Below are 15,218 nucleotides of genomic sequence, written 5' to 3' on the forward strand. Positions count from 1 at the left end.
CCCTCCATTTATACCAAGCACTCTTCATGTGGCTCCTAACATCCGCATCCACATTCTTATCAAAGCTCAACACTGAACTGAGGTATTTAAGTTGTTGCACAAATGTTAACTGTAGGCCATCTAGTTTTACTGGCTTCTCATGCTTCCTTCCAGTGAAGTATTGCATATATTCTGTCTTCTGTCAGTTGGTCATAAGCCATTTTCTTTTAATGCAGCCTTCCATAGTTCTAGGTCCATTTCCAATTTATATTTATCTTCATGGCATAATTTAATGTCACTGGCAAAAAGCATGCTCTTCCCTAATCTCCTGTGCCAAGGTGTCCATTACAGTTCAAATAGCAATGGGCTTAAGGGTGATCCTTGATTTAGACCTACCCCCACAGTGAATGACTCACTGAAGCTGCTGCATCTTACTACCATTGTGCTACCCTCGTACATAATATTCTGAACAAATGTCTCCAGCAGATTGCCGGACTGCAGGCACCACCATAACAAATCTGTAGAAACTCCATCATAAGCCTTTTCTAAACCCAGAAACACTAAATGTAATTCCGTGCATTTCTCCCTGTACTTCTCCTGCAGTATTTGGGCTGCAAACACTGCATCCATTGTTGCTCTTCCTGGCATAAACCCAAATTGGTCGTCGCTTACTTGATGTTCCAGCTCTATCCAAAGTCTTATCTTGATAATTCTTTCCAATCATTTCATCATGTGACTCACTGAATATTACCACATTCTAGCACATCTCCTTTATTCTTGAAGATAGGGACCAGTGTGCTCTTCCTCTGCTTGTTGGGTATTTTTCCAGTAGAGAAAATTAAGTTGAAAAAGTTCACCACCACCACACCCTCATGGCCTAATACTCTAAATACCTCATTTGGTACCATGTACCTCTGCCTTCCCATATTTCATCATCTTTAGTGCTATCTGAGTCTCCACCATGGTGATAGATCTTGTGTGGTTATTGCTTGTGCATACTTCCCTCAAGTGTTTCTTTGCATTCTTTTCATTGAGCAGTTTCTCATAAAATCACTGTTACTTCCTAATGAGTTCAATGCCTTCCGTTTTCTTCTTTGACACACTTCATTGCTACCAAGTCCTCTATGCTTCTTTGCCTAATCTTGTCTAATCTACATTTTGTTTTTCCCTTTCTTTCGTTAGTAGTCCTGCGTATAAAGTTTTAAATGCCTGCCTCTGAACTTCCACAACTGTTCTTTTTGCTGTTTTCTTTAAAGCTTGTATTCCTCATAACTTTTCCACCATTTTTATTTTCTGCCATTGCTTAAACCTTTCCTCCTTCTTTACTGCTCCTGCACATTGCTGGACCATCATATCTTCTTGCCCTGAAATTTATCTCCTTTTGTTTGGCAAGAGGCTTCCTTTGCACTTTCTGTAAAGTTGGATGTTTTTCACCAAATCTCATTGGTATCATCGTAGTTGGTTTGATCATTGTGCAATGGCTGCAGTACCTCATCCTCAAATCTCAGGACATGGCTACACTTGCGAGTTAGAGCGCATTAAAGCAGCCCAGTGCACTCTAACTCACAACCCGTCCACGCTGGCAAGGCACATAGAGCACTCTGACTCCGCGGCTAGAGTGATCCTGGTACTCCACCTCGGCGAGTGGAATAACGTTTGATGCGCCCTGGCTGGAGCGCCACAGCGCCAGTGTGGACGCCATGGTCTGTTAATGCGCTCTGATTGGCCTCCAGAAGTGTCCCACAATGCCTGTTCTAGCCACTCTGGTCATCAGTTTGAACTCTACTGCCCTGCCCTCAGGTGACCAACCGTCAGACCCGCCCTTTAAATTCTCAGGGAATTTTGAAAATCCCCTTTCCGTTTGCTCATCCAGGTGTGGAGTGCTCTCAGCGAATCTTTCCAGGTGACCATGCCTCCACACGCCAGGGGATCCCCAGTATGGAGCAATGTCGAGGTGCTGGACCTCATCAGTGTTTGGGGGGAGGAAGCTGTCCAGTTGCAGCTGCGCTCCAGCTGTAGGAATTAAGATACCTTCAGGAAGATATCAAGGGACATGATGGAAAGGGGCCATAACCGGGACGCTCTGCAGTACAGGGTTAAAGTGAAGGAGCTGCGGAATGCCTACCACAACGCCCGCGAGGCAAACAGGTGCTCCTGTGCTGCTCCTGCAACCTGCCATTTTTACAAAATGCTGGACACGATACTTGGGGGTGATCCACCTCCATTCCAAGTACCAGCATGAACACTTCAGAGCCCAGTCCAACAAGGCAGGAGGAGGAGCAAAGTGGGAGCAAGGGTGCTGACACTCCGGCATCCCTAGATGCATGAAGCCAGGACCTGTTCTCAAGCCAGGAGCAAGGTAGCCAGTTGCGGCGGCCAGTGCTTGGGGAAGGACAAACACCAGAGGAGGTTCCCGGTAAGTGGCTTTTATTTTGGGAAGGAAGTTATTCGGTGCGGGCTCTTGGGGCAAGGAGGGTTAGGGTTGCATGCATGCCTAGATACGGAATAGGGCATTGATGTGCTCTCTCACATCGCGGTAATCGGCCTCAGTGATCTCTTCAAAGGTCTCAGCGAGAACTTGGGCAATGCGCTTGCGCAGGTTTCTTGGGAGAGCCACTGTGGTCCTTGTCCCAGTCAGGCTAACGTGTCTGCGCCACTGTGCTGTGAGGGGCAGTGGGACCATTGCTGCACACAGGCAAGCTGCATATGGGCCAGGGTGGAAGCCGCATTAGAAGACCCTCCCTTGTTTCCCAGGTCACCCTCAGCAGCGAGATATCTTCCAGGACGAACTCCTGTGGAAAATGTGGGGACAGTGTTCAGTATAGGGGCCCCCTGCAGCTGTTGGCTCTCCCGAAGGCACAGAAACCGAAAGGACAGTACAGCCATGAAAGAATCAGTCCCCCTTGACCCTGTGCTTACTCACCATTTTGTGGCTCCTGTGGGTTATGTGCGCTCGCTTTGGGACGGGCAAATTATGCTATTGTGTAGACTGTGTGCCCTCCTTAAGTACAGGGGAATCATTGCTCTGTCTGGTGTGAACAATGCCGCCTCTGTTAAGTGTTGCATTTTGCCTTTACAGATGCAACCTTGAGATCTCAGCCGTCTGTGTTTTCACTGGCCGAGAGGCTGAAAAGAATCAGGAAGAGGCCACGTAGAAGCAAAGAGGACATGCTTCATGAAGTCATGAAGCACTCACTCCCTTAATGAAAATCGAAAAGTGCAGGAGTGGCGGGAGAGTGAAAGGAGGGTCTGCCAGCAGAATGCGGATTGCCGGCACCAAAGCATGGAGCAGCTGATAAGCATCATGGAGCACCAAGCAGACTTGATCCAGGCGCTTGTAGCCATGCAGGCGGAGCACTACTGCGCCCGCACCCCCCTGCAGCCTTTGTCCCGAAACTCTTTCCCTTGTGGCCCCATGTCACCTCCAACCCACTTTCCCCAACATCCGGGTTCTTATCGCCACCAGCTGCCTCCAACAGCTGTAGTTTCACCACCCAGCCCTGAAAACTACGACCCTTACCCACTGCACTCAACCCCCATCACCATGCAGTATAGACATCCTGAAGTGCAGCACTCATTGCACAGCACTCCAGACAGGAAGGCTGAGTATGATAACAGAACATATGCAAATCTATGATTGTACCATTCCCCACTCCACCCCGTTGGTTTTTCTGTTTCCCAAGCAGTTGTGTTTCTTTTCAATAAATGCATTTTCTTTTCAATAAATGGATTTTTTTTCTTTGAAAACATTCTTTATTATTGCATAAAGTAAAAGATACCTTAGCCCAGGAAAGCAATAGGCACTGCAAATCAGTGTATCATACGTAGCAAACACAGATTCCTACTAACATTGGAACCACTGCACTACACTCCCATCTTGTATTCCTCCTCCTACTCAATCATATAGCCAACCTGCGGCATGTATGTGCATATAACATTAAATATATGTTCTCTGCTCAGTGCTATTCTAACTTTCATGAGCCAGTCACTGTTCTTTTGGATGTCTGCTACCTTATTCTTTAATATTTCTGCTATGATTACACTGCTCTACAGCCAAAATGATTCTGAAATAAATGTAGTCAAACTTTACTAATTCTGGGTCACTGAGAACGAAAATGATGCTTAAAATTGTTGATTGGCTCTAGTTTTCAAGATATGCTATTGGGTCAGTATATACGACCCTTGAGTTGGGAATGGCGGAGGATAAGTGAGTTATAAAGGGAAGGGATCTCAATTTAAACCAGAAATGACTAAAATACATCTTTGACTGGATCTATGAATAAATCTATGACTGGGTTTGGACAGTACTTGCTTTTTAGGCAAAACAATGAATGATGCAATCTGAAGCTGGTATTGCGTCATACATGATATGAATTGCATCATGTTATTCCTAGAAGTCATGGATGATGCAATCATAACGAAGCTTACATCACTCTGCTGAACAAATTGCCCTATATCAGCTCTAGAAATCATACAGTGTCGTGCTCTCTTATTTGTCAGTGTTTGATATTGCAAAGGGACACATTTCTGTTTAGCCAAAGTGAGCAGAGATGCCTTGTACTTGTGTGAACAGTGCAGATAACTTCTGCTATGTTTGTGGTGAAGTGACTTTTGCATCACAAAAGCGCAGTATAACCACTATGGTTAAGAAAGCCTATCACCTTTATTTTGGCTGCAAAATTGGAGATCAGGACAAGAGGTGGGCCCCACACATATGCTGCAACACTTGTGCAACAAATCTTCGCCAGTGGTTGAACAGGAAAAGGAAATCTATGCCTTTTGCAGTGCCAATGATTTGGAGAGAGCCAACAGATCATACCAGCAATTGTTACTTCTGCATGGTGCCTCCAGTTGGGAAAGTTGTGTCAAAGAAGAAAAAGTGGACTGTGCATTATCCAAACATTCCATCAGCTATACGCCCAGTACCCCACGGAGAAGGACTGCCGGTTCCTGATGCACCAGAATCATTCTCACTTGAGTCAGACGAGGAAGAGGAAGAGGATGAAACTTCTGGTCCTGAACCATCAATGTCACAGGACCCACATTTTCTCCCATCCTCCTCCTCTGAACCACACCTCATAACGCAAGGTGAACTGAATGACCTTGTCAGGGATTTGGAACTACCCAAGAGTAAGGCAGAGCTGTTGGGCTCCAGACTACAGCAGTGGAATCTCCTGGTAGGTGATGTTAGGGTTTCCATGTTCCGTGACCGTCAAAAGGATCTTGTCCCATTCTTCTTCATGGAAGGTGATCTTGTAGCCTGCAACAACATCCATGGTGTGATGGCAGCCCTCACATCGTTCACGATCCAGATGAGTGGAGACTGTTCATTGATTCATCGAAAACGAGTCTTAAAGCTGTTTTACTGCATAATGGCAATGTTTTGCCATCAATTCCAGTTGGTCATGCAGTCCATATGAAGGAAACCTATGACAACATGAAACAACTTTTGAGGTGCATAAACTATGACCAACATCAGTGGCAGCTTTGTGGCGATTTGAAGGTTGTTGCTCTCTTGCTTGGTCTGCAGACTGGATAGACAAAGTACTGCTGTTTTCTCTGCGAATGGGATAGTCGTGCAAGAGATTCCCACTACATCAAGAAAGATTGGCCACTCCGACAGTCATTGGAGCCTGGGAGGAAAAGTGTTCAGCATCCACCACTTGTTGAATCAAGGAAGATTTTACCACCACCCTTACACATCAAGCTGGGTCTGACGAAGAACTTTGTCAAGGCCATTGACCAAACACAAGCAGCTTTCAAGTACCTCTGTGGAAAATTTCCAAGGTTAAGTGAAGCTAAGATAAAGGAAGGTGTCTTTGTTGAACCTCAGATTCGTGAACTTCTTCGAGATGATGCATTTGACCATGCACTGCGTGGCAAGGAAAAGACGGCATGGAAAGCCTTCCAGTTAGTGGCAATAAATTTTCTCGGAAACAACAAGGCAGACAACTACAGGTTGTTGGTGGAAAACCTCCTCAAGGCATACAAAAGCCTTGGTTGCAACATGTCACTAAAGATACATTTTTTGCACTCTCATCCAGATTTTTTTCCCACCGAACTGCGGAGCAGTGAGCGACGAGTACGGCAAGCGATTTCACCAGGACATTGCAACAATGGAGAAACGCTATCAGGGCAAATGGAGCCCATCAATGCTTGCAGACTATTGCTGGACAGTGACAAGAGATGCTCCATTTAATGAATACAAGAGACAAGCCAAGAAGCGCCAAGTAGACACTGAATAGGACTAAACTATGTACAGAATAGTTTTTGCCTTTTGTTTCATAATAAATTTTATTTATATAACCCTTTTGCTGATTTTTAAAGTGTTACATAAACAGGACAGGTGAAATATTATCATGTAAACCAACCATAAACACATGAAAAGACCTAGGTTTACAATTTATGATTAAAACTCTACTATCTACACAATATACATAGACATAAAATGTAAAAACTTAAATATCTTAGAAACAGTAGCCAATCAGTTGTTTTAATTGTCATATTTGAATTCAGCACATCAAAATACATAATAAATAGCACATTTTATCTCTGAAGCAGACGACTTCTCAAAAATTGTAGACCAGTGTTATTTTTACCCCATTCCTCCTTGCTACTGAACCATCATACATTATCTTGTAACCATCCCTGATGTTTGTGGATTTCAACCCCTTCCATTTTGGTTCTTGTATACAATGTACATTCTTCTTCTCTTCAGAGTCTCAACTACTGCTCTTGATTTTCCTGACATTGTTCCCACATACAGGGGATCCAAATGTAGTTCTTGGGCTTGCATCTTTTGCTGCATTCACCCAGAATGCGGTAGCCTTTTCCCACTTTCCATAGCTATTAGGTGAAGTGGTCATGTGTTTCTTCTGGAGGATGCCGTAGTATTGTACTGATATACTCCCTAAAAACCCAGACCCAGAGAAGCATCTGTGATTAGCACAACTTTTGCAAACTGGCTGGCTTGACCTGATGTTCTTGGTTTGAAATGTGATGTGGAAAGTGGATTTGAACATGACTTTGCTTTTACATTACATTTGCTATTAACAGACTTATCCTTTTGTGAATTTCAGCAGCTGAACTGTTGAGACATATTGTCAATTAAATAACCAACAAGCAATGGTTGCAAATTCAGATGGATTAGTTTAATAGTCTCTCTTTATTAGCTTCTGAAGCTAATTGTCCATTTGTATCTAGCACACTTCATGAGAAGTTATTGTGTCTACTGACCTATAAATATGTTCTGTCCTTTCTGCATTGTGGGCTTATAACAAAAATACCAAGTAATATAATATGATCTATGTTTCAGAACAATAATCAAGCCAACAGTTGTTGAATTTAAAAAAAAATGAGTTAAGGCCTGCAGTAAAGTGATTAAATTCACTGTAGCAATCTGAATATTAAGCTAGTCCTGATGACTTAGGAGTTGTATTTTATTACTCATATATAAAAAGTTGTTTTATTTGATGAATAGGTTTTTTGGTGATAATTTTTATCACTGCACAGTACAGCAAAATATGGTGTTCAAATCTTAGTACTTTTATTAAAATTTAGTTGTGGCAGGTAATCTGAAATGATCAGTGGAAAAAGAATGTTAGCCAAGTTATAGGTGTGGAACTATATTTTTCGAGGAAAAAAGGTTTTAAAGTGTCTGCTTTCTAAAACAAGGTAACAGACACACTATCAAAGAGACCTTGGTAACTGGGGGAAGGAGCCAAAGGACAATTTTGATAAAATATGCTTAATTTGAAAGAAAAATTATTATAATTCTGAAAATAACTGTATATTGTGACAAATGTATTTGAAATGGATATGAAATATATGTACATTTTCTCCTCTACAGTTACACTGCATCATATGACTTTAAAATCAGGGTTGTTGCCAGATTTTGTTTAATTGGGTTTATTGTATTACTACCCTATGGTATTACCTTTTTATCTGAATATGCAAGTATAATAAACATTGTTGGACTGTTGCAATAAATGTTACCTTCTTGTTTTCGTTATAAGGCTACTGTTAACTTGAAGTTCTGAAGTTGACTAATTTAAAAAAAACAAACTATACTTCTGATAGAATACTGCCATCAATTCATCCGAGCACAAAAGTATGTACTTAAGTTTAAGCGTGTGCTGAAGTCCCACTGACTTCAATAGGATGATTTATTCTTGAAGTTAATTATGTGCTTAATTTATTTACTGAGTAGGGATGGATTTACTCACATTCTTTAATTTAAGTACATACTTATGTGCCCGACTGAATCGATGGCTTAAATAAAGTGCACAGAATTATAGTTTCTTTAGATACCAAGAAGATATTTATAAGGGTCTTATTAAAAAATAAGGCAGAGCAACAGCACAAAATATATTCAGTCTTTTGTTGTTCTTCCATTTTGTGCACATGCCTGCATACCATCTCTTCAGTTTGTTTGCTGTTGATACTGGTAAACATAGATTTGGAGAGCCAGGAAAAGAGCATGCAGCTGAGCCTTCCCTGAAGGGTGAAATAAATTATGTCATCATGTTAGTACATGAGACAGGAAGCTCAATTGGCCATCAACAAAGTAGTGGAAATGGTGTTACACAGAATAGAGTCAAATGCACAGAGTAAACAAATTGGGGGGGTCTTCTTTTTGTTGCCGGCTTCTTTCACTTTTAATAATTGTAGGTGTTACTTATAAATATAGTGAATAACTATATTCAGTTAAAAAAATTAGATATACAGGTTGATGGGGTTCCTTTAAATATAAATTGTAGTTTTATCTGGTTGTTATATAGCAAATTTACCCCAAAAATAACATTGTAGAATATTGAAGGTTTTCATAGGGTGAATTGGGTGATGACAGTAAGAGTGTTTCAAATTTTGAGGAAAGGAAGTAGAATATGTAGCATTGTTGGGAATTACCAGACAGTGGTATTGCCAGTTGGCCTTCTGTTTATCAGAATGTATAGGAATTAGATCTTAGAGGAATGCTTATTATGAGTTGTGATCCAGTTCTTTTTAGAAGCTCATTCTATCACCAATAAAAGGCTGTAATTAGTGCTGTAATTTCTCTGCCTAAATTTGTCTGACCCACAGTTAATCTTAGACGCAGCTGCTGCTTACAAGTTATAGCCACACAAGCAAACAAAACATTACATGATGCCAAATGTATTACTGTGCATGTGTGTGTATTGTAAACTGGTGAAGGGCAATAAAGATTACTTTTATTTTATGCAAAAGTTATTTTTCAGTTGGGAAAGTATGTGCCTAGCCTTCAGAATATGACATTATAAAAATTAAATATCTATCTATCTATCTATCTATCTATCTATCTATCTATCTATCTATCTATTATTTCTTGCTTGTATTATAGATTTAAATGTTTTATGTTTACATAGGGGTATTTTTAATATGAGCCAAGCCAATTAAAAAACTTGGAAAAACATGCACAATATATCCAACACTTCTACATGGTTTCAAAGATATAAACTGCTAGTCCCTGATTTTACGATTGATTTCTTTGGGTGTTAAGTAAGCACTTATCCCAGGAGTAGGTCCTTGCAAGATTAGAGTATTATTTTATGTCTCTCATATGTCTCTTCCAGGATCAAATTCATGGCTTGTACCAGAAACAAAAGGAGCAATTGTGCAAGGTGGATATGGTCATACTAGTGTCTATGATGAAATGACAAAATCCATTTATGTTCATGGTGGATACAAAGCATTACCTGGCAATAAATATGGATTGGTGGATGACCTTTATAGATATGAAGTCAATACGAGGACATGGTAAGTAGAATTAAGACAACTGTTGTTAGTGCATATACAATAGTGAGATATTTACAATAACTTCTTTATTCATGTTTATATTTATGTTGTAATGATTTTATAATTTTCAATGCTGGAATTTTCAGAGAAAGAAAATAGAGGGATAATTTTCCATCGAAACTGAAGATTTAGCAGACAAAACGTATTGTGTGCTGGCAGGTTAATTTTAGAATATTTAGTATATTAATTTTAGGCTTTAAAAGGTCTGGTCATTTTAAAAAAACATCCAGAAGTTTGAATTTTATGGAAACTGTGTCAGCCTCCTTTTGGAACCTGTGGAGATCCTACCAAATTCTCATTCCTCAGCAGGCTCTCCCTCCTGCTAGTTGCCTTGTTGGATCAAGGCCCAGAGATCTAGAACTCCTGTCTAATTAGATTGTAAGCTCTTCGGGGCAGGGACTATGTCTGCACATGCACACCTTTATGTATCTACAGTGTTGCGCATGCAGGGGCCTTGGTGTTGATTAAGGCTGGGCTTGGCAGAATTTCATTTTTTTTTCTAATTTCAACAATTAATATACATTTTCATTTTCAAGATTTTTATTTTCAATTTTTAACTATTTATTTTTACAGTTGGAAATTGATGGGGAGGGTCAAGGTTAGGGTAGCAGAGACAGTGGCATTGCAGGAGGTTCTCAGCACTGACAGCAGGGCTGCAGGGGACTCCCAGCATGGCAGAAGGGCCCAAGAGACCCCAGGGCACAAGGTGCAGGAGAAGCTGTGGTTGTGGCCCAGTGGAACAGAGACCTCCGGCCAGGACTGCACAGAGGAAGACTAGCCTCTGGTGATACGGTGCTGTTGAATAGTTCTTGCCAGGGACAGCTCCCACAGTCCTGGCTGGTGGCTGAGTGAGCGGGGCTGCGACAGCTGTGACAACAATGTGGTGGCCACCCCCAGGGCTGGGGGCTTGTCCTCCTTCTCTGCTCTGTCCTGCCAAGACCACATACTTCCCTACCCCTTACGCTTACAGGGATGGGGTGTCACTGGCTCTACAGCTATTCAGGGAACTCTTTGCAGTCCTGCTGTCACAAGAGTGAGTGAGCGAGGCAGCAGAGAGCAATTTGTGCTGCTGCTGAGCTGGTGACACCCGATCCCTGCAGGTACAAAATGTTGGGGGAGGCACTCTGGCCAACTGTTACCAAGTGATACGTTTTTTTTTGGTCAGTTTCAGATGTCAGGTGACGTGGACTTTACCAACATATATTGATTTAAATTGAATCCTGCCAAGCCTAGTTAAGGCCTTTGGGTGCTATGGTAATATAGATATTAATAATGGTTTGTTCAGGATGATGACCACAGTGAGCTCAGTCACACTCAGTATCTTCCTCTTTCACTTTTCTGGCGTAGACGTGCAGGGAGGGTGATGGGAGCATGGGGTCCTCCCCCTCTTTCCTGTTACATTCTTATTTCTCCATTTTCCCACACCCATCTTTGCCCCAAAGAACAGCTGACCGCATTTCTGTCCGTTGGCTCCAGTGCAGTTGACTGCATCTGTAACTCCATCTGAAGCACAATTGATCATATCTTGAACCATCACCACACTATTCTGCCCAGTGCAGCTTTAAGCAGGTGAAGGTGATCGTCCACAGAGAATTTTTCTTCTTTCTAAGAATCCCGGATTTGTAAGCCTACTGCAAAGGACTAGTAAACTGTGGTCCTCTCGTCATATTAGAGAGAAGGGGAGGGATGGCTGTTGTGAAGTGTTGCTACTGCTTGGGGCTCACTGTCTGACTGCCCTCTCTAGCCACTCTCACAGCCTGGATTATTTTCCACTCCTGCTTGTATCTGTGATGGAGTGTAGATGAGATAAGTCCTGACAATAAGACTGACTGTGCAGTGCACTCAGCCCGCAGTCTTACAGGTGTGAGAGTACTGCCCATCACCTTGGTGTGCATGTCCTTTCATTGGCGGGAGGCTGGTGTTGCTGTTTAAAAGAAACTTCAGTGGTGCTGCAATGAGAGAGGCTAGGACTGTCCTTCTCAGTGTTAGATTTAAAATATCAGAGCCCCAGCCATATCAAGACCATTGGCAGCTGTGTGATTTTGAGTCTCCAGTTGATGCCTTAATAATGTCTATTAATCTTCATGGTTGTAATTTATAGGTGATAAATTAATTCAGCAAAATGATCAGTTTGAGGGAGTTACAGTACTGATGAAGATATCAACTCGATTTTTAAAAATATATTAATATAATTCATGGTATACTTATACGGTATTTAAAATTGATTACACATAGTATGATGATATAATTATGTGCCAAATATGTTCAGGGTGAAATTTTGCTCCATGTGCTTTGATATGGGTGTTGTGTACAATGTGGCCCTGATTCAGGATAGCACTTAAGCATGTGCTTAATAGATACCTCAGTTAAATTAATATTCTGTTTGTAAGCTTGATGCTTCTATTTGTCAGTCTGTCCCTCAAGTTTACTGTAATTTATTAATGCTGCTTGTGTGTTCTATGCACAAACTGACCTTTGAGTTTTTCACCTCAGAGCTGTTTCAAGATCAAGTTCTATATCTGAACATTTTATTCCTCCAATTTAATATTTGCCCCGGGCATTACTGGCTTCATTTAAAGGACAGAAGGTTTGCTCTCTGGTCAGCTTGTTGGAAATGTTAAGAAACGTGAGCGTTTGATCTGACTGCAGAATCTGTATTTTAAATGCCACTAGCTTATGGCAATTTGGCAACATTACAAGAAGAATTTTTTCTCCCTTTTTATCTATTTTTAAGCGACCAAATTCATAATACTATCTTATTGTCATCATCCATAGCTTAAGGCTTTTTCCACTAGCTTATGAAAGGAAAATAATATCATAGTCTCTTTATTTGAAGGAACATTCAGTAATACAATGCAAGCATTAGTGATTTTTTTAATACAGATGAGAGAGCTTTTTAATAAGACTTCCAAGGTTCTATAGCTATTTTTTGTTAAATTATAATAATTTGGGGCATTATAATGCTAAAGAATTACCCTAACTAGTTAATGCAATGTAGCACTGTCTTTTGCTTCCACTTCTATAAAATTATCTCCATATTTAGTCTTTATTTCATGTACACTATTTATTTATAAATAAATAAATGTGGGTGTATATAAAATATGGAATTCTACCTATTGAAAAATGTGCTGTAGTCACTCCAGTGTATTTGTGTTAATGTGTATAGGACTATTGAAAGATTCACGGGCATTACTGATGGCAGTTAAGGAAAGAATAAGTGTGAAGGGCCAATCTTAGTCAATGATACGTTGTGCACATCATGGCTTATCTTGGGAAATTCGCTAGTGTTTATTATTTTTCAAGTTTATCTATGTGCATTGTTCACTTTTGGTATGTATGTGTGTCCAGAAGGCAAGAACAAATTCTTTTTTGTGAGTGCTTGTGTATGTCCATTACACCGTAGGTGTCTGCATGCCTTGTCAGCACTGATGCCAGACAGCTTTTCCTAGTGGTACCCAGGCAGTGGCCCTGCCAATTGTGAAGCAACTCATGCTGTGAAATGAGGGTATAAAGGGCAGTTTCCCTGCCCTTCCCTCAGTTCCTTTTCACCCTCTGTGGTTGGAGCATTAGTGTTTCTTGTGAGCTACTTACCTAGCTTTTACTCTTTTGCCCTTGACACTCAAAAATCTTTATTATTTTCATTGTGGTTTTAGTTTTCTTTTAACTTCTTATACTCTTGCTTTGAGTTTCACTTAGAAGGCCTCTGGGCCCTGCCCAGTACCAGGAGAACCAGTGCCAAGGACCCTGGGGTTCAAGCTGTGTGTGGGCTTCAGAAAGTCTGTGCTTGTTAATGACACTCATTTGCACTGTCTTTAGTGCCTGGGTGAGGGTCAGATTAAGTCCATCTGTCATGGGTTCAAGACTAGGACAAAGAAACAGAGAAGGGAGGCAGCCCTGAGACCAGCATCGGAACCCTCTTGGTCACTGAAGGGAAGTTCCTCAGAGATTCCTCCAGCCTTACTAGCAGAGACGTGCCGGAGGAGTTCCTGATCACTGGGACCATCTTCTAAATCTAGGGCTTCTGAACAGTCCTTACCACAGAAGCATAAGAAAAAGTTGCTGTCTCGTTTTTGGAAGTCCAGCCTGGGACTCCTCCACTGAAGGCCAATCCAGGACCTATGGTAGAGCATGCCTTTTGGCTCACTGCTGCCTGGTACCAGCTTATACAGTCAGACCCGAGCCATCAATTCCAGGAACCATCAAGGTTAGCTATTTTGTCAGCTGTGACAGAGCAGTCATCCTTAATTTCTGTGAGTCAACAGCCCATATTGGTGCTGATCATGCTGGAGGCCTGTGCAGTGGCCAAAGATTTACTGTGCCTGACAGTACTGCCTCGGGTGACCAGATGTCCCGATTTTATAGGGACAGTCCCAATTTTTGGGTCTTTTTCTTATATAGGCTCCTATTACCCCCTACCCCCATCCCAATTTTTCACATTTGCCGTCTGGTCACCCTAGTACTGCCCTCCCCCTTTCTGCAGATTGAGGACTCTTGTCCAGGCTTAGTGCAGCAGTCAAGATCATGGGCACTGGAGCACTGTATTAGAGTACTGCCCACCTCAGCCCCGGTGCCAACTCCTGACTTATCTTCTGGGCCAGAACCAGGTCCTCCATACCAAATGATACCAGCAGCTAAGAAACCTGTTATGCTTCCTCTGGCATCATGTTGGTACATATCCAGATTGCAATCTCTGAGGACCCCTCCTGGTACCATACCACCCTGGCTCTTGAAATATTCTGACTCCTTGTCAGATTCAGGTATCCTGGTACTGAGATTCTAGAGCTTCTTTCTGTTCCTGTTCCCACACTTGTCGGTGTGATTCCAAGAGGACATCTGTTAGAGATGGTCGGGTCAGATGTGCCTGTGGCCCAGTACTGTACCAGCCCCCACAGTGGCCCTCTTGGATGGCTTGGAGTTTGTCTTCAACATCCAGATCTACTTCACCACTCCCCAGGGGCTCTGGAACAGTTTGCATAGTGGGGGTGCCGAGAACCATTGAACCAAACCGCAAACCTTGTATATAATGGAAACTACTTCAAGCCAGGAGCTACTCCCTCATACAGGTTGATCTTCCAGGAGGGAGCCTTCTCCTGCCAATACTGATAGACCTATTGTATTAACTTAGTTGGAATATATGGGCTAAGGTGTTAACATAAGTTAGTTGCTGTCCATTAAACAGTGTTAAACAAGCTATGGGGCTTGGTATACAAAGACCTTAGCCTACTTAGCACCATGGCAAACATGTTGTTTTAACCCTTTGTTAAAGATACAGAAAAGAAGGAAAAATAATTAAAGCATTTGGAATGTAAAGTATTAATTAAGGTTTTCATTTTAACATCTCTTGTTCCCTTTTCCTTTTGCTGTAGACAGTTTTTTAGAAGGGGGGGAAAAAACCCTTTTGTTTGACATGGTATTAAAGATGGTGG

The 15,218-nt window shown here is 41.8% G+C and overlaps 1 protein-coding gene across 1 annotated transcript in view; it reads left to right on the forward strand.

The window, feature by feature from the left end:
- ATRNL1 (attractin like 1) overlaps positions 1 to 15,218 on the forward strand; it is a 1,044,719-nt gene that overhangs the window by 198,742 nt on the left and 830,759 nt on the right. The window contains exon 9 of the mRNA XM_065407744.1: positions 9,570 to 9,753. Within this exon, the coding sequence (XP_065263816.1) occupies positions 9,570 to 9,753 (184 nt within the window). The remainder of the gene's footprint in view (positions 1 to 9,569; positions 9,754 to 15,218) is intronic.

This window comes from Emys orbicularis, chromosome 7 (assembly GCF_028017835.1).
Source record: "Emys orbicularis isolate rEmyOrb1 chromosome 7, rEmyOrb1.hap1, whole genome shotgun sequence".
NCBI classification, from domain to species: Eukaryota; Metazoa; Chordata; order Testudines; family Emydidae; genus Emys; species Emys orbicularis.